A 19,992-nucleotide genomic window follows, 5' to 3' on the forward strand; every position below is an offset into this window, starting at 1 on the left:
CTGCACACCCCACCCCCTAAGAGATCATTCTGTTAACAATTCAGAGTCTCTTCCTGTTGGCATTGCCTGTACTTTTAGGATCATTCTCCTCTCTTTAAATTCTTTGTTCTGAAATTGAATTCAGCTCTTGTACCAGCTCCCTTTCATAGACCTGGTTTCTCCAGCAGATCCTTGGTTTCCTTATTGCAAAGGTGATTTCTGTCTTTTTTTGTTTGTTTTTTTGGAAGAAAATGTGGAAAGTATATTTAAGTAAAAGGAGAAGAAAAACACACAATAGGATTTCGGTTTCCAAGCTGCTGAAGTAGGGAGGATCGTTGCCAAAGTTCAGCATTCCAGCTTCCTTGTGTCCACCGGACCCTCCACTGGTGGCCATCCCAGAAGCCCAGAGCAAGCCTTCCATTCATCAAGTAGCATGAAGCACTCCTCCACTGCCAAGGAAACTAGAGAGATGGAGGCCCAAGGGGGAACCCAAGGTCTCTCTCTTGCCCCTACAGGGAGCCCTCTCCCCTAAGTCATCTGCACCAGGGGTGTTCCTAGGCCCAGAGCCCCTGCTCCAGGAATGACTAGTTCATGCTTCTGAGGATGATGCAATCTCAGCACCTCACTGCAAGCCCTGCTGAAGGTAGAGGTGCTGTCTGGATGCACAGTTGTTGCAATGCTATATACAAGTACCATGGTGTGGGGACTAGAGACTTGGCCCTAGGAGACAGACAGCAGGGATTTCAGCTCCATCCTTTCCACTTATTAACCTTGGGCTTGTTGCTGAAATCCCCCTCACTGTCTTGGTCTGCAAAATAGGAATAATTGTTTTGGCAGCAGTAGTCATCACAACTACTACTATCTCGATTCTTTTAAAAAAAAAATTTATTTTTTAGTTGTAGATGGACACAATATCTTTATTGATTTTTATGTGGTGCTGAGGATTGAACCTAGGGCCTCGCACATGCTAGGCAAGTACTCTACCGCTGAGTCACAACCCCAGCCCTACTATCTTGATCTTTAGGGTATTTTGCCTGTGACATCAGCAAGGCAGGTATTGCCATTTTCACCTTGGGTTTCTCCCACTCTATAATGGGAAGGAGTTATTTTCTAAACTGATAGTTTTGTCTGAGGTTCCTTCTAGGTCCTGATGGGTGCAATGGGGGAAGGGAGGTCCCATTTAGTTATTAAGCACCTACTGTGTACCCCAGCCTTGCACACAGCCCTCTGGGCATGTTTCTTCCTTTAATCTACCCGCCCAGGAGATGAATGACATGACACCACTGTCTATATCCACATCCCACACAGGGAATCTGAGAGGTTAAGGGACTCATCCAGAGCTCCACTCATGGTGAGCCAGAGCACCAGTAGGACTTCCACCTGGCCTCTGATCCCCACCTGGGTCTCTGCTGTTGCATGCCCTTCCAACCTGGGCCCCGGATGCATTCAACTGCCTGTGTTTCCACAGGCACAGAGTTTGATTGGCATGTGCCTACTCTCTGCAGCCCCCTCACCGCAGCCTAGTGCATCAAAGCTTGTGAAGGATATTTTTTTTTAGCAGGTGGGGAGTATATTTGATAGAAAAAGGAAGAGAGGAAAGAAGGAAGGCTTCACAGAAGGCCCCAGTGGGTGGCAGAAACAAACACAGCTGTTGGGTCATGTCTTCCTCAGGCTTCAGAGTGTTCCTTTAGGTTCAATGACTTGAACCTCATTTTAGAAAGAATACTGTGGCTTCCAGCCGAGCTGAATGTGAGACCCATCCTGACTCTAATCTGCTGTGAGGACAAGGGGTAAATTGATGCTTGCTTGTGATGTGTACCCTGCAGCAGTCCAGCTGGTGGCAGGAGGCATTAATGAATCGATGACTTTAATTCAGGGCCAGGAACAGAAGAACTCAGAAATGGCATCATCTTCATTTCATATATATATATATGTATGTATGTATGTGTATATATATATATATTTTTTTTTTTTTTTTTTTGGTACTTGGGATTGAACCCACGGGTGCTTAACCACTGGGCCACATCCCCACCCCTTTTTAATATTTTATTTAGAGACGGGCTCTCACTGAGTTGCTTAGGACCTTGCTAAGTTGCTGAGGCCAACCATGAACTCATCATCCTCCTGCTTCAGAGCCTCCCAAGCAGCTCAGATTATTTTTAATAAAACTATACAGATTTGTGTGTGTGTGCGCATGCATGTGTGCGCACACACACACACACACACTTGCTCACTGAGTAGTAGAAGACATCCAGGCTAGGGAAGGATCACTCTAGCTGGGGACAGTTTAACTCCTCCACCTCCTAATGGGACCTTGAAGAAGTCGTCCTGAACTTTCACTCCCTCCTGGTTAGAACAGCAGAGCTATAGACAGACCCGAAGTTGAGCATCAAGTTAAGATTTTCAACTTTATGCTGGCATGAAAGTGATAGGCATTTGGTAGACTGGGTTTTTGGATCTTGAATTTGGACCTTTTGTTGGGATAGCAGTATGTGGTCACATCCCTTCTCAGTGCTGGGCAGAGCAGCCAGCCACAGCTCCCAGCCAGCCCCACGACCGCAAGGAGAAACAAGTGACCCTCTACAGTGTACCATGTTGCTCAACCATGATGCCCAAGAGTTTTAGGTGTATTTGGTGCATTTTCAATTTAGGGTATTATCAATTTCATGAATTTATCATGTGGGATCCGATCGCCAATCTGTCTACCACACTCCAAGGTCAGCATTTAGGGGGCAGTGGACAATATACCCCCCTAGGCCTGGTGAGCTCCTCTCAGTCCGTGCAGGCTCCTCACCCCCACACTCACTTTTATTTTGGAGCTGAGGCAGATGAGGGTGACACTTGAAGAACGGACCAGAGGGGACCTTCAGCAGACCCCACTCCCCCCTCCTATATCCTGTGCCTCTCCTGACCACTGCCCAGCTGTGACCAACCATAGCCCTCAGCCAGCCTCCACACAGAGACCTCAGAGGGTCTGAGTGGGGCAAAGGGGTTTTGCCTTTGTCTGAACTCTGGGTTATTCATTGATGTGGAGCTGCTGTACCTGGGGACCAGGGGTCTGGGAGAGACTTTTGGGCCACCTACGTTCTGTCGAGGAGGAGATTAAGTGCAGGAATCGAGGCCCTGAAATCCCAGGCCCGAGGCCCTTTCTGCTGTATGGGATCCAGATTTCACTTGTGGGAATAGGCTGCTATGACCCGTGCTGGGTTCCAGAAGTTGCGGCAGTCCCCCTTCTGTTTCTCAGCCTTCCCCCGATATACTCTGCCCCCTGCCTTCCAGAACCTCTTCTGAGGAGGTACAAGTTTTGGGGGCTTTCCCCTGTGTTCCTATTGCTCAGATTAGCCCCACTTCTAGACTCTGTCTCTCTTTCTCCCTCCCTCCTGCTTCCCTGGGTCTTACCCTAAAGCAATGGAGCAGCTGGACAGGCATTGAACTTGGGCTGGGGAGTCTGGGGTGCAGGCATTAAAAGTGCCCAGTGCTTTATCCTGAAGAATGTGTTCTGCATGATGTTAATAAGCACAGCAATTCCCTCTTATTCCTGGGGAATACATTCCGAGACCCCTGGTTAGATAACTGAAACTGTGGATAGTACCAAACCCTATATTTTTTTCCTATACATATATACACACATACCTATCCTAAAGTTTAATTTACAAATTAGTCACAGAACACAATTAACAACCATAACAATAAAATAGAAAAATTATAATGTGCTGTAATAAAATTACCAGCATCACTACTCTCATACTTTGTGGTCATTAGTAAGTAAAATAAGGGCTAGTTGAATGCAAGTTTTGAGATACTGGGATAGTAGAGTTGATAACTGAGACAACTGCTAAGTGACGACAGGTAGCATATACACTGTGGATACTTTGTAAAAAGGATGAAAGACGGGGGAAAGTGGGACAGTGCAGTATTTCATCACTGTGTTCAGGATCCTTTGCAATGAGACACCTACAAATTGTTTATTTCTAGAATTCATTTAATATTTTCTGACTATGGTTGACCACAGGTAACTAAAGCCTTGAATAATGGGGAGTGGAGCTACTTTATTGTTTTGGAAAAAGTGGAAACATGCTGGGAGGGTGTATCTTTCTTAATAAGTTTTTAATAGGTTTATTAAGGAATGATTTACATGCCATAAAAGATACACCTTTTAAGTATACAGTTCAATCATTTTTAGTAAATTTACCGGGGGTGATGCCATCACAGTACAAGTGTCACCCAAATAGGACTTCTCACACTCATTTACAGTTCATTCCTACTTTCAAGCAACTACTCATCCACTTTATGTCTCTTGCTTGTGGACTTGCTTAGTCTAGATATTATATACAAAGGGAATCATATAACTTGTGGTCTTTCATGATTGGCTTCTATCATGAAGCATGGTAGCTCCAAGGTTTATCCATGAAACCTATGGCATGCATGGATCAGTACAGATGCCCCTTACCTGCAGTACCCGAGACCAGAAATGTTTCAGATTACAGATAGTAGAATATTTGCATATGCATTCTGTGATATCTTGAGGATAGGTCCCAAGTCTAAGCACAAAATTAATTTGTGTTTAAGAGACACCTTGTACACATAATGTCAAGGTAATTTTAGACAATACTTTGAGTGTGTCTGTGGTTTTTTATTGTTACCTGTCCCATGAAGTCAGGTATGGAATTTTCTACTCATGTTGTCATGTCAACACACAAAAAATTTCAGATTTCGGAGCATTTTGGATTTGAGATTAGGGATGCTCAACCTGTACTTTATTCTTTTTTGTAGTTAGATAAAATTCCATTGCATGAATATGTCATGCTATTTACCCATTCATCAGTTGATGGACATTTGGGTGGCTCCCACCTTGGGCTATTAACAATAATGTTGTCATGACATCTGGGAGGATGTGTGTTCTTTAGGAATCTTTAGCCGAGGTCAGGGGTCAGCAAATTATCTTCCAATTCCCATCTGCTGCTGTGTTCTTTGTAAATAAAGTTTTATTGGAAGACAGCCACACCTCTGCTTTTACAAATTGCCAGTGGTTGCCCTCACTCTTTAGGGACAGAGCTGAATGGTTAGAGAGGGACTGTGTGGCCTGCAAAGCCTGAAGTATGTACTGTCTGGTCCTTTATAGAGGAAGCTTACTGAACTCTGGCCTGGGAGTGCCTGATGCATAGGGAAGAGTCCACTTCACCTGTGGATTGACTTGATACTATGTCTGGGACCAAGGAAGCACCTGGTGAGGTGCTTGTGGGATGGATAGAATTTTGATGGCTTGGGAGAACCAGGAAGGACATTCCCTGTTAAGAGACCAGCAAATTGAATGCTGGAAAGTGAAGAGGTGCTGGGGACTGATAGGGACTTATGTGGCCAAAGAGGAGGGTTTCTTTTCTTTTTTCTTCTTTCTTTTTTTTTGGGGGGGTGGGGGTGGGGTACTGGCGATTGAACCCAGGGGCACTTTACCACTGAGCTCCATCCCCAGCCCTGTTTATTTTTTATTTTGAGGGTCCCACTCTATTGCTTTGGGCTTCATTTAGTTGCTGAGGCTTGCCTCAAACTTACTATCCTCTTGCCTCAGCCTCCCAAGTCACTGGATATGTCACCACTCTCAGGTTTCTGCAAGGATAGAAGAAATTGGATAGGTTACTTCAGACTCCTCAGGCCAATTTAGGTTCTCAGTTCTGCTCTTTGGCTCCCAGAGGTCCTGACTCTATTCACAAGGATACAATTCTGGTCCATCTCTCCCAAGATAAGGTGGAGGTTCTGAACTGTCACTGGAATTCAACATATGTGGCTCCCTGTTCTGTCTCTGCCTTCCTGGACATGTCACCTCTCCTAAGCCACAGTTTTCTTATCCATAAAATAGGAAGAAGAGTTGCCTTCCCCTCAGAAGATGCTAGGAAGGTGAAATGACCTTCTGCACTTGGTATGCCAGGCCCTAGTGGGCAGGTGGGACATGGCAGCTGTCACTGCCCGTGGAGTCTTGTGACCCATGTATAATAATCTCCCCGAGGGCAAAGCAGCATGCTCATTCGTCCCTGTAGTTATGATGCTTAGGGGTGCTCATCATATAGGTGTCACTCAGTAAGTGTCCACACAAGGAATGCATGATGTCAAGCCCTAAAATTCATGCCGAGAAGGGGCCTTGCTCTATCTGCATCCCCAGCTTGGTTTCGGGCCCTGTGCTGTGGACATTATAGGAGTCCCCCTGCCCCCATGCACGGGAAGAACTGGGGGAACTGCCCTTCTCTCTGCACTGAAAACTGTGAGCAGAATCCCCAAGGCGGCTCCCCCTCCCCACCAGGGGCAGGAAAAGCACACTTGTTTTGGTGATGGGCCTTTTTTTGTTGGTGCGTTGGTTGCTTTGGGAGACCAAGCAAAGCTATTTATAGCTTCGCCTCCATGCCAGCTTTTAGGGCAGTCTCTACGTCCCTGGCAGCACTTTCCTCCATGGCAGGTTAAAGAAAGGTGATCTGTTTGTGGGCTCCGTGCAGGGCATGAAGATGAGGCCTCCCCAGGCTGGGCTGGGAGCTGTTCCCGCAGGGCCTCTCCCAGGCTCCCAGCTGGAGGGAGGGGCCCATGCTGTTCTCCAGCTTGGCTGTCTCTGGTCACACCAGCCCTGGCTGCTCTGGGAGGCACTTTTCCTCTCCCCAGAGCCCGCCCCTCTGTGTATGTGAGACACCAGGAGGGAAGCAGGTGTGTCGGCATCAGAAAAGAACTTGGTTCCAAATTCTGACTCGGGCAGGCTGGGCAATTGGCTTCACCTCCCTGGGCTTCAGTTTCTCAATATATAAAAGGGGTCAGTAGTCGGTCCTCCATGGGTTCTGAACCCCCAGGATTCAACCAAGCATGGATTGAAAATATTCAGAAAAAATTATACCTGTCAGATCTGTTTTTTCCCCCTTGGCATTGCCTGAAAGAAAAGTGACCACAACACTCGGAGCAACCAAAAGATCTTTATTGAAGCAGTGCAACAAAGAGAAAGGAAAGAAGGAAAGAAGGAGAGGGGGGGGGAGAGAAGAGGAGAGGAGAGGAGAGGAGAGATGAAGAGGGAGAGAGCAAGAGCAAGAGAGAGACAGAGCACGCAAGAAAGACAAAGAGAGCAAGAGAGAGAAAGAGAGCAAGAGAGAGGGGGGCCTGGCAGGAGGGAGTTTTTATAGCCCAAATCTAATGGGGCCTCTGGGTCTGCAAGCTGCCTTGTTGGCCCAAGGGGGCATTAAGTGTTCAGCCTTGAACGGGGTTGAATGTTCAGACTTGAGGCAAACAGGTGATAAAGGACCAGATAGAGAGGGTTTGAGTGCGTGGGCTATCTTGCAGCCAACATCTGTTCAGCCTGCCCTGCAGACAACACAGTTCAGCCTGCTCTGCACCCAACATTGCCTAAACAATACAGTGCATTAACTATTTGCGTATCACTTGTATCTTCTTGGGCAGTGGCGGTAATCTAGAAATGACTTCAAGTACACAGGAGGATGTGCACAGGTTATGTGCGAATACTGTGCCATCCTTTATAAGGGTCTCTAGCGGTCGTGGACCTGGTATCTGCAGGGTTCCTGGAACCAGTGCCCTGCAGAGACAGAGCTGACTGTGATGATCCCCTAGCAGCAGTTAGTGGCTGTGAGGACCCAGCAAAGGGGGATGGGAGCCTCTCCCATAGCACCCTCCACTGCCAGCTCCTTTCTATTTGGTTCCTTCCCCCATCTCTTAATGTGGACGCATTCGGTTTGCTTTTAGTTCACCTCTTGGTTTCCCCCGCTCCTTCCCTCCCTCTCAGCCCTGTGGAAAGGATGTCTCCACCCCTAACTCCTCCACCTGTGGATTCTTTCTCTGCCGCATCTTAAAGCCATTACCCGCTTTCTTCCTCTCTCATCCTCATTCCCTTCTGGAAACTTCTCCCTCCCCATGTACCATCCCGGTCACTCCAACCCGAAAACAAGCATGGCTAAGACAGGCTGGGAACCCCATGGCCCCTGTAGTTTCCTGTCAGAGCTAAACTTCCTAAAAGAGCCACCTCACTTAAGGTCCCCCCCTCCTATCTGCTCCCCACCCAGTCTCCCCCACCAGGCCCTTCTCCCGTCCCTCCCTAGGCTGCATCAGGGCATTTGGCACTGAGCTGATTGACCCCAGGAGACTCCATCTTCCTTTGCCTCTGGGGGCACCCCTCGTATGGTCACCCCTCTGGCTCTCTGCCCACTCACTCTTGGCCTCCTTCAAGGGCTCCTCCATTCCTCTCTGTACCCTCGAATGTCGGGATTCTGAGGACTCAGGTGCAGGACCTATCTCCTCCCCTTCCCCAGCTCTCAGGGTCCTCAAGTGTGAATGTCCTCCCTGCCTCTCTCATCAAAACTTTGCCTCTGGGTGTTGCATTGACCTGGTGGACCCCCTGCCCCACCCTCACCTCAGAATCATTTTGTCTTAACAATTGGCCATTTATCACCTTCTGCTTCACCCTGTTTGCTGCCTTTCACCTGCTCAGATGATGACCCGCCCTCCTCATCTGTCCAGGCATCCACAGCGGGAACCTGGTGCCAGCCCAGCCCTCTTCCTCTGCTACCCACCATGCCAAGCAGTCACTTTCTGACTCCACCACATTCAAACCCATTCATTTCTCTCCAGTACCTTTCCCATTCCTGGACCCAGACCCTCCCCATTAATTGCCTGAAGGCAAAATCCTCTGCACTAGGCCCCCTGCCCTGCCCCACCCTTCCTTCCCATTCTTCCTGCTACAGCCAAAGAAGATTTCCTGAAACATACATCTGGTGGGGTCTTGTCCCCATTTAGACCTTTCTAGGCTTCCTCCATCCTCAGGATGCAGCCCCAGCCGCTCAGCAAGGCCTACACTGTACCTCATCCTTGTGCCACTTGTCACCCCAACTTGGCTGCACCGACTGACCAGAGACACCATGCCCTTCCCTGGCCTCACAGAGCTTTCTCTGCAGCTTCCCAGCTTTTGCCCTTGGTGGCCTTTCTGCCCCAAGTGCCCCCACCTTCTTTGCTAACTTTCCTCCTACTTTGAAGGACCCAGCCCCATCCCCCAAAACTCTGATACTGCCCTCAATCCTCAGAGAGGGTCCCCTGCCTTGCCTCGGGCTTCACCACCCTCACCTCTCCGAGCTGTGTGCTCTGACTGCTCCTTCTCTGCCTTTCCCATTAGGCCTTGAGCTCTTTCAGGACCTCCGGACTTGGCACAGAACCTGGTGTGCTTGATGGCACTTTCATAAGAATTACTTGAATAAATTAATACCTGTATGAATGGCTAGTGCTATACACTCTTTTTGTCTGGCGCGCAGAGACCTATAAGATAGCTTTGTGATGTGCATGGACAGTAGCTTTAGTCTATAAAGAATGAGGAAGGCAGTGAGTGATTCCAGGGTTAGGAGGAACCGGGGGCAAAAAGTGTGGGCTCTGCAGACAGAACCCCTGGACTCTAGTCCAAGCCCTGTTGCATGCTCCTGATGTGACTTCGGTCAAGTTCCTTAACCAGTCTGCACCCCATTTTCCCATCCTTGAGATGGCAATGGCTTTTGAACCAGTCTCAGGGACAGGGGTGGGTTAGATTCATGTATGCTTGGAGAGCCATTGAAGGTAGACATCCTTATTCCCATTTTACAGATGAGGAAGCTAAGACCAGACAGGTGATGTCACCTACCTAAGGTAGAGCAACAAGCAAGATGCAGAGCTGGGATTTGAACCCAGCGTGTCTCTGCTTGTGCCAAGGGCTGGAGGTGCCTGGACACTATACCTCCAAACTCTGATTTTAGCATCTGGGTGGAAATCTCCAGAAATACGTTGCTATGACCTAAAAAAGGTGCTTTAGGAAGAATATGTTGTAGTGCCTGGCATATAATAGATATGCAATAAATATTATTTGCATACATGAATCCCCCTGGAGAGGCCCAGCTCATCATCAGCATTTCCTACATCGTGAATGCTGTTGGGAGGTTCGTTCCTGGGCCCTTGCTGATCAGAATGTTGGCAGTGAATTCTTCCTTATTCAGACCTCTCTTCTGTCCCAGGGCTTCATCAGGGAGGGTCATTAAGAAAACTTTTTCCCAGGAAGAGCTGTGCCTTCCCCCAAGTCTCAGAGTTGATTGTCCCAGCCCCCACACTCTCAAAGGCTGCCCTGTGGGTTTCAAAACAACCCAGCAGGCCGAGAACTGGCTGCTGAGCCCCGCTTTTTTTTTTCTGGAAACTGAAGGTCCATTCCTGGTGAAAATCAGTATCAGTAAATTCATCCTCCGTGGCTTTCAGTACTCTGCTTCCCGTTCTGACAATGAGGTTGTTCAGTTACATGAGAGGGCACCAGGGCAGACTGCAGGACTCAAAAGTTGGTAGCATCCAGAATGTGGAAGAGAGGGGACCGAAGCCAGCTCCCTCCTGGCAGCGCTGCCCATCCTGTCTCACTCCATCGCTCTGCAGTTTTAATATTCGTGTCTCCGGTTCAGAAGACAAGCATATCAAAGTATGCATGGATGGGGCGGGGTGGTGGCTCAGTGGTAGAGCGTTCGCCTAGCACACTTGAGACACTGGGTTCGATCCTCAGGACCACATAAAAAATAGTAAAGTTATATATTTAAAAAATGCATGAATTTGTGTGCATGTGCCCCTGCTAGCTATGAAGGCCCTGTAAATATGTCTTTCATGAAAAGTTCTGAGTCGGGGGTGAGAGTCACACTCAGGTTACTACCATCTGCCGTGACCCAGTTTCCTCGTTACTCTGGTTATACCTTCTTACTCACCACCTGATGGGCTGTCACTGGGATTGCTTTGGGTGACTATATGTAAGGCAGTACATATACGTCAGCTATGAGCCTCCTAATCTGGGGACAAGAGAGTTGATGGGTATCCTCAAATTCCCTAAAGAATCTCAGAAGAGTCTATTTCTAGGGAGAAAGTCTATCCCTGCAGTAACCTCTCAAAGGATCCTTATAGTGTGAGCAAGAAATAAACTTTGTTGTTTTATACTACTGAGATGTTTGGGAGTTCTTGTTGCTGCAGCATAATCCAACCTATCCTGACTACTTCAGGGGGTCTGGGAAAGTTTCCTGGAGGAAGATATTGAGCCACACTTTGAAAAATAAATGCAACTGAACCAGAAGAGGAAGAAAATAGATGCTTCCTTCCCAATTTCCCTTTATTTAAAAAAAAAAAAAACCACTTGGATGGCATTTGTAGCTCATTCCGTTATGAGCAGGAAATCTCCCTCTATGGTGCTCAAACCTCATTGTGGTTTAGAAACTGGGTTTGTAGCTTACTGGAAGCCATTCTGCAAAGATTGGGGTTCCATGGGTCTGGGGTAGGGCTCAAGAATGTATTTCTGACAAGTAATCTAAGGACCCTGTACTGGGATATGCTACTGTTATAACATGGATTCTCTTAAAATCCTCTTCTATAATAATGCCTAACATTTTTAAATCAAATCAAGCAGGAGAGCTAACACAAAAGAAGCAAATCAAGTAAAGGTCATTATCATAAGTGATCGGCTTCTTTCTTAGAAGAAGTAGTAGCTTGAGCTTCTTTTCTATCCAGCTTCTTCTAGTAGAGTGTCAAAGTCATATCATGCTTACCTTTAATCCTCGGTATCTAATAGTGTGCCTGGCACATAGTAGGTGCTCAGTAAAGGTGTATCGAAACGGCTGCTCCCGCTTCTCCTGATCCAAAAAGCTGGTTTCCTTTCTAGTAACTCTGATTCTGCACACAGTCTGATTTTGTTTGGGGGCCTGCCTGATTTCTCCCGTGGGGGTTGGGGCTGGAGGAAGCCTGCCGACCAGTGCTAATTGGTGTCATTGAGTAATTAATGCAGAATCAGGCCCGGAGCGGATTCCCAGGGAGACAGACACTGAGGGCTGCTTTCATGCTTGGTGGGATGGGAGCTCCTTTCTCAGAGGACATTCTCAGAGCACCGAGCCGACTGGCACAGACTGGTGGGGGGTGGTTTGGCAGCCAGAATGGGGTTCGTGGAGCAAGTTTAGGGGGGGTTTGTGTTGGTGCCACGGCTCTGCACAATATGGAGCGTGGCGCGTTTGACTTTAAAGAAACACAAACCCAGGCGTGGGCTCTGGGAGCCAGGCCTGTGTTGACTCTGAAGAACTGATGGGTTCCAAGGGAAGGCTGTGGTTGGAGACATTCGCCCAGCACACCCAGGTCCCCACTGTCTTGTGGCCTGGGCCCTCTGGGATACCCTTAACCTATGGCATGATATCAAAGGCTCCAGGTATACCTTCCCTTTTAACCCTTCCTACTATTTCCTCTCTCCCACTCTGCACACCCAGCTTTCAGTTCCCGAAGTGCACCCGCCCCTTCTTCTGAGTTGAGTTCAGCCCATTTCCTTGACCTAAAACAATATGAATTCCCTCTTTCTGTTGTCTCAGTTCCACTCATCTTTCAAAAAGGGGTTCACACATCACTTCTGTCAGGAACATTTCCAAACTCCCTGAAGCAGTCAGGATGGGATGGTTTTTGCTGCAGTAACAAGTGCTCAGAGAGCAACATAGCTTAAAACAAAAAAGTTTAATTCTTGCCTATTCCATCTGTGACTTGGGATGGCATGAGAGCTCAGGTTCTTCTTCAGGGACTCAGGCTTCTTGAGGCTGTGTCTTGACACTTTTCAATGTTTCAATAATGATAACAAGGGAAAGGGAGGCTGGTGAACCATGCTACCTGCCTGAAGCAAATCCTGTGGTTAACCTTGAGTTTGTCAGGATGGGGGTATGCAGTCTTCCCTTAGGGATATGGAATGTTGTGGATGGTAACATGATCTCCCAGGCATCCTCAAGATAGGTGGCTCTGGTCTTCCCTAACCCCCTGTGCCACATCTTTTTGCCCCCAGGAGAGAGGATTCATAGAGGCAAGGGGCTAATTCTCATTACTTTGAGACACCCAGGCCCAGCCCAGGGTTTGGCTTAGAGAGGATGCTTGGCGAATGGCAGGGGTGGGTGCATCCCTTCCCTTCAGGCTTAGCTTTGGAGCACGTGGACCGCAGTGGGCCATCTTCAGCCCCATGACTCTCTACCTTCCCTCTGCAGGCGCCGGGTCCTGGCCATCTCTGATGGGATCGAGCACATTGGGAACCTCCGCTGGGAGCTGGCCTTGTGTCTCCTGGCAGCCTGGACCATCTGCTACTTCTGTATCTGGAAGGGGACCAAGTCGACAGGAAAGGTAAGAGTTCTCAACTTTGAACGACCATGGGCAGTAGAAGGCGTGAATCATCCTTGTGTAAGCTCACAGTTGACCTGGAACATTCTTCAGGGTTCTGATTGTGAATACCAGCTTTTAAATTGAGTGGTAGGAAGAGCACTGGACTGGAAATCCACTCCGGAGCCCAGAGTTAGCTCCACTGCGTATCTCCACGCACCTCACGGCTGTGCATTTTTACCTTCTGAGCTTCCGTTTGCTCATCTGTGAAATGTCTGATCCTTTTTGAGTTGAGAGCCACATAAGATAAGGTGGAGTTAAAGTGGGAAATGCTAAACTGCTAGGATTGATTCTTTTATCGAGACACAGCTCCAGGCATGCACCAGGGCAGGGGGTGCCGGCCGTCGCCACTGACAGACTGTCTTTCTCACCTGCAGTCTGTGGAGGGAAGAGAAACAGCTTCTGTCTTGCAGCCTCACTGTGCCACATGCACCAGGTGGCCTCCAGGGTTGCCACCTGATTAGGGAAAGAGAAGTGGAAGAAGGCGGCCAGCTCATAACCACATTAGCCTGAAAGTTACACGTGTAACTTGGCTCTTCCACTGACAGGACTGTGGCCAGCACCCAAGGCACAGCCTTACCTAAACCACAGGGAAAGCCAGGAGCTCTAGGGAAGCACAGAAACCTTTGGCCAGTGAGCATATCATGTGCCATAAGGATCAATACAGAGGTTAGAAATGTGAATTTCCTGGAAAAATCCAGCTCAGTTATGTATTTTACTTCAAAAAAAAAAAAACAGAAGGGGTAGGGCCCAGGGAATTAAATGCCAACATTTAGAAATTAGGAGATTTCACATAGAAATTCTGATTCTCTTATCCCTTGGACAGTAAGATTTGGCCACACCAGACTTGGCATACCCACAGGAGCGTGTGGGTGAGTGAGCAGTAGCCTCCTCCTTCTGGGAATGTTCTGGATGGCCACAGTCCCCACCATTCCTTATTGCCCCTGATGCTGTGGCTAAGTCTCAGAGTTGTTAGTTTCCTCTTTCTTGCATCACAGAAAAGAGGCAGATGAAGCATTCTGCATGCCTGAGTGAGCCCCCATCACTCCTTGGCCTCCTGGTTGTGATTAAACATGTTTCTCATAAGCTGGGTTCTAAGTGTTTGGCTGGGGCAGGGGGCTGAAGATAAAGCCTTCAAGGAAATGGGAACTTAACCACTTGGGGCCCTTATGCAAAAGATGGGTCTGCTTTATTCCTACAGGGGTGGGTAGGATGAAGGGGAAACTACTGGAACGTTAGAGGTAGGCTGGCCTGTGGGGGGAGGCTAGGAGAACAGAGCAGCATGTGAAGAAGGAGAGTTTACTAAACCTAGTCATACTGGTGCCTGGGGACCACAGAAAGTAGAACGGGAACACGCATGTCCCTTCAGCCACGGTGATTCTACTCCTGTTTGCTTTCTGTAGCTTGTATCATAAAGGCAAAAGGACTCGCCTCTTTTTCCAAACATAAAATCGTCGCATTAATATTTGACTTCGGTCTGCATCCAGGCTGTTCCTCATTCCCCTCTTTGCTGCCTCTTCTGGCCAAAGAAGAGGGGACCCAGTGGAGGGGTTAAGAAGCAGGGTCTGCAGTCAGCACTCAAACCCCAGGTCTGTCACTCACTTGCCGTGACCTGGGGCACATCAGTTCACTTCTCCAAGTTTCCATTTCCCTTTCTAAGCAGCGAGATGGGCAAGAGAGCGCGCTGAGTGAGAGTCAACTGCGAGGATGTGCCATTGAGTGCTTAGCAGTGTGTGTGACTCATAGTTGATACGGATTAAATGGGGGCTTGTAAATTTTTTGTTGTGTAAAGATAAAACATTCATTCAAGAGAAGTAGTTTCTGAGTATCTACCACACATTTAGCATTATTCATGGTGTATCCAAAATCGAGTACAGCACAGCTGAAGTCTCACCCAGGTAACACGTGGACGTGCCTGTGGTGGCAAAGAGAAGGGAAGAAGTATTGTTACCATGGCTTCCACGGCCACCACTTCTTGGGAATCGATGTGGAGACCTTTGGGGCCTTGCGGGACTTTATGTGGTCAGGAGAAGGGCTTCTTGGATGAAGTTTTGGTACACCGGCTGTGCCCGCATGTGGCCTCCATCTCTTGGGTCACAGTAGAATCTGTTTCCACCCAACCCTCAGGAGAAAGCTCAGTATCATGGTGGGGCCACATGACCCCTGGCTGGGTGACAGAGCCCAAGCGATGGAGAATTACAGTGTGAGAACTGGGGTTTCCAAGAAAGGCAGGCAGGCTTTGGTCTAGGAGATTTCCAAAGAGGCTTGTGGGGAAGGCAAGGAAATAACCATTCATCCTGTCTTTTATACACTTGGCATTCTGCTAGGTGTCTTCCTTCTATGTTAGTGCATCACACCTCCCCAGTGGGGGAAGTCGTTGACGTCTCTGTAGGTGGACAGCCAGAGGATAGGAGCCATTAAGCAGCCTGGAAATAGTGGTATGGCATCTCTGCACCTCAGCACTGACCACAAAGCTACCCGATCCTTGCCTCTCTTGGGCTCTTGATTGGCGTGGGAACCTTGTGTTGTTTTGAGTGATCACCCTACACACATCTTCCCGAGCCTCCGTTTTCTCATCTCCAGTAGAAGTGGTAACGGTAGCAGTAGTGACAATGATCCACAGTAAATAGTTAATTATTGTTTTTTAAATTTTTTAGTTGTAGTTGGACACAATACTTTTATTTTATTTATGTATTTATTTTTATGTGGTGCTGAGGATCGGACCCAGGTCTCGCACACACTAGGCGAGCGCTCTACCGCTGAGCCTCAACCCCTGCCCCAAATAGTTAATTATTTATTGAGTATTTCATCCTGTCTCACATGCCTGTGCCACTCAGGCATGTGGAACAACCATGTGAGGCAGGAGCTATTAGCGTGTCCATTTTATGGACGAGGAAACTGAGGCTTGAAGGAATTAGGTAACTTGCTCAAGGACCCTCCAGTAGGAAGCAGAAGATTGGGATGAAAATCCAAGCATTGGTGACTACACAGCTCATATTCTGGGTATGTCATTGTTACGCTGCCCTCTGTAATGTGGGTATAATTAATGATTTTCCTGTGGGCTGGTTAGAAAGTGGCGATTAATGAGATAGCTGAACATATCATAGGTTCTCTATGATTATTGGTTGCAGTATCTAAATGGTACTTTTAAGGGAAATGCTGAAATCTAATCAGCCAAGGATCTTCTTTTTTTTTTTAATTATTTTATTGTTGGTTGTTCAAAACATTACATAGTTCTTAATATACCATATTTCACAGATTGATTCAAGTGGGTTATGAACTCCCATTTTTACCCCGTATACAGATTGCTGTGTCACATCAGTTACATTTCCATTGATTTACAAATTGCCTTTCTGGTGACTGATATATTCTGCTGTCTATCCCATTCTCCACTGTCCCCCCTCCCCTCCCCTCCCCTCCCCTCCCCTCCCCTCCCCTCCCCTCCCCTTCTCTCTCTCCATCCCCTCTACTATAAATCGTTTCTTCCACTTATATAATTTTTCTCCTACTCCTCCTTTCCTCTTATATGTAGTTGTGTATAACCCTGAGGCTCACCTTCCAATTCCATGCAATTTCCCTTACCTCTCACTTTCCCTCCCGCCTATCATCCCTGTTTAATGTTAATCTTCTTCTCAAGCTCTTCGTCCCTACCCTGACCTTGGTTACTCCCCTTATATCAAAGCAGTCATTTGGCATTTGTTTTTTAAGGATTGGCTAGCTTCACTTAGCATAATCTGCTCTAATGCCATAGCCAAGGATCTTCTTGAAGGCTGGGTTTCATAGATTGCTACATGTCCCACACCCAAGGCCAGCATTAGCATCCAGGATGAAATGTGGTTTTCCAGAGCTGTGAAATTCCTTAGAAACCATCCGGTCTACCTGTTCCCTTATTTTATGCATGAACACACTGAGGGTCAGAAAGGGGAAGGGACTAGTCCAAGGTCACATAGTGTCGGGCCAGAAACAGGAGCCTAGACCCTCAGCACTTTATAAATGATGAGGTCCAGTGGGTCATGTCTTGACAGTTGAAGAGGGGTCCAGGAGTCCCTGAATCATCAAGTGAACTCTTCAGAGGACGATGTGGCACATTTGTTTCTGTTTATTACTTGCTTCACCTTGGAGATAAGCCCAGTGTCCAAAGGTCTTTTGGGTTCTGTACAAAAACAGCTAAAAATAAAACACTGGGTCATCTGAGACTTCCAAAGCAGGCAGAGTGGCCCATGGCCCCCGACCACGGGACCCTAAGCAGAGCCACTTTCATGGAGCTGTAAAGGAGGGACAGATCCATTCCCCTGGTATCATCCAGGTGGTAACTGAGTTGCCATTCCATCTTCGTCTCCTCCCTGGAGGGTCCAGCCTGCTTCCCGTGGTCAGACCTCAGCAGAAATTTCTGTGTATCATAAACGTTCATTTAAGGGATTAAGTAACTGGCTCAAGGACACTCTGGTGGGAAGCAGAAGACTGGGGTAGAATCCATGCATTGGTTCCTAGTGCCCTCCAGCTTCAGCCCAATGCAGCCAGCACTTCCTGTGCTCAGGAGGTAGACATCATAAATCCGGCCTTTCAGCCGACAGATTTGGGATCAAGTTACACATTAACAGGTGTAGGAACACCCCAAGTGAAGTCCCAGCAGTGCTCTGTAGCAGGGTCGTCAATGCATGGACCACAGAGGCTTTGCTGGCATCAGCATCTCCCCCCCGGAGACAACTAACATCACAGAGGCTAGTGTTCCAGACTGCCCCAGAGTCAGAAGAGCGATCCATAGTCTTAGAGAACCTCCTTGGAGCCAGAGAGGTATTCAAAGGTCCCAGCTTAAGTGCACCGCAAGGAGCCTGCTCTGTACCTGTCGCTGTGTAAACCCACATAGAAAGCCTGAGTTCCACCCATGCTTCTAGCTCTGTGGGGGAGGTGGGGGATACCGTGGTGAAGACAGTGGTTGATCTGGTCCCTACAAAGCCTACAGCCCTCTAGGGCAGGACACAACCAGGAAACCATTCCTAATGCAGATAGTGCTGGCATTAAAAAATACAACAGCTAAGCCAAGCAGATTGTAAAAACCTGGGGATTCTAATGGCAGAGAATTGTCTCCCATAATATTGCCATATTGCATGTCAGAGCCGGGAGGCATCTAAGTTTCCTTCAGTAGAAACCCTGTTTTATAGAAGTGGAGGCTCAGAGAGTGTGGTGAAGTTTGCCCAAGGCTACCTGCTTGCAAGGGGCAGAGGTAAGATTCAAACCTGGGTGTGACTGCCTTCCCTAATTAAGGTCTTCCATTGGTCTGCACCTCCAGCAAGGGAGGAATGTGCACATTCGAGGTAACATGTCCCTGGTAGTTCTGAGCACACGGGAGGCACTTATTAATCTTTTTTTCTTTCTTTTTTCTTTTGTGATACTGGAGATTGAAGTCAGGGGCACTCAGCCATTGAGCCACATCCCCAGCCCTCTTTTGTATTTTATTTAGAGACAGGGTTTCACTGAGTTGCTTAGCACCTCACCTTTACTGAGGTTGGCTTTGAACTCACGATCCTCTTGTCTCAGCCTCCTAAACCGCTGAGGTTATAGGCATGTGCTGCCTGCCCCAGTAAAATAGCTGCAGTTTTAGTGCTATATAGCTATTCTTTCACTTTCTAGACTCTATTGGAAATTCTATAAATTCCCTATGGACTTTAAAAAAAATACTTTCTCAGCCAGGCACAGTGGCACATGCCTGTAATCCCAGTGGTTTGGGAGACTGAGGCAGGAGGATTGTGAGTTCAAAGCCAGCCTCAGCGAAAGTTAGGGGCTAAGCAACTCGGGGAGAACCTGTCTCTACATAAAATACAAAATAGGGCTGGGGATATGGCTCAGTGGCCAAGTGCCCCTGAGTTCAATCCCTGGGACCATCCCCCCCAAAAAAAAAAAACAAAAAAAAACTTTTTCAATCATATATTAAGTCCTGAGAAACAGGAAACTTCTAAATTGTGGCTTGTCAGCTTTCATTTTCACTCAGGATATTTGAAACCAAGTGACCAGAATGTGGAGACATCTTTGTGGTTTTCCTGTGTATCCCTGTTTTGTTGATCACCCAATGTCATCTTTCCCACTGCTGCCACCTGCCACTGCTGCTCCTCTTCCTGGTCTCAGAGACCTGAAACTAATATAAGTCACACCCACTTACACATTCAGCAAGCATTGAGCATTCAGTAGCTCTCCAGTATCTCCTGCGGGAAAATTGATTTCAGAACTATCCCTTTTGCACAAGCATCTCACCAGGATGTACATGATGCACCTGAGATCTTCATATTCTACAAAACAATGATTTCAAATTATTTTGAGGGATTCTTCTGTTCATCCTATTTTATCACACTAAAGCCTGTATAATAATGTTACAGTTTTGTGCTATTTTCTTAGTAACTCTATACATATTTGTTGAAGACTGAAAGGCCCTTACGCAACTTATTGAGACTCTGTCTCAAAATAAAAAATTAAAAGGGCTAGAGATGTGGCTCAGTGGTAAAGCCTCCTTGGGTTCAATCCCCTGTTCAAAAACTAAATAAATAAATAAACAAAAGCCTGAAAAGAAACTTTGTATTACTACGTATCCTCCTCTTGCAGCTCTTTTAGGCCTGATATAATCCAACATTTGGTTGTCTATGCCTTGAGGGCCAACTGCCTGTGTTTAGAAGTAAAGTTTTATTGGAACATAGGCACATCATTTGTTCACATTATCTTTGGCTGCTTTTGTGCTACTAAAATGGCAGAGTTGAACAATGACAACAGAAACTGTGTGACCCACAAAACCTAACATACAGGTTCAATATCACTGATCTAAAAATCTGGAAGTCCAAAATT

At 47.4% G+C, this 19,992-nt stretch overlaps 1 protein-coding gene across 1 annotated transcript in view; it reads left to right on the forward strand.

Moving 5' to 3' along the window:
* The window catches only part of SLC6A11 (solute carrier family 6 member 11), a 130,610-nt gene that overhangs the window by 17,732 nt on the left and 92,886 nt on the right, over window positions 1–19,992 (forward strand). Inside the window, exon 5 of the mRNA XM_081275958.1 lies at window positions 12,993–13,125. Within this exon, the coding sequence (XP_081132084.1) occupies window positions 12,993–13,125 (133 nt within the window). The remainder of the gene's footprint in view (window positions 1–12,992; window positions 13,126–19,992) is intronic.

Source organism: Spermophilus citellus (assembly GCF_964194105.1).
Source record: "Spermophilus citellus genome assembly, chromosome: 19".
Classification (NCBI taxonomy): domain Eukaryota; kingdom Metazoa; phylum Chordata; class Mammalia; order Rodentia; family Sciuridae; genus Spermophilus; species Spermophilus citellus.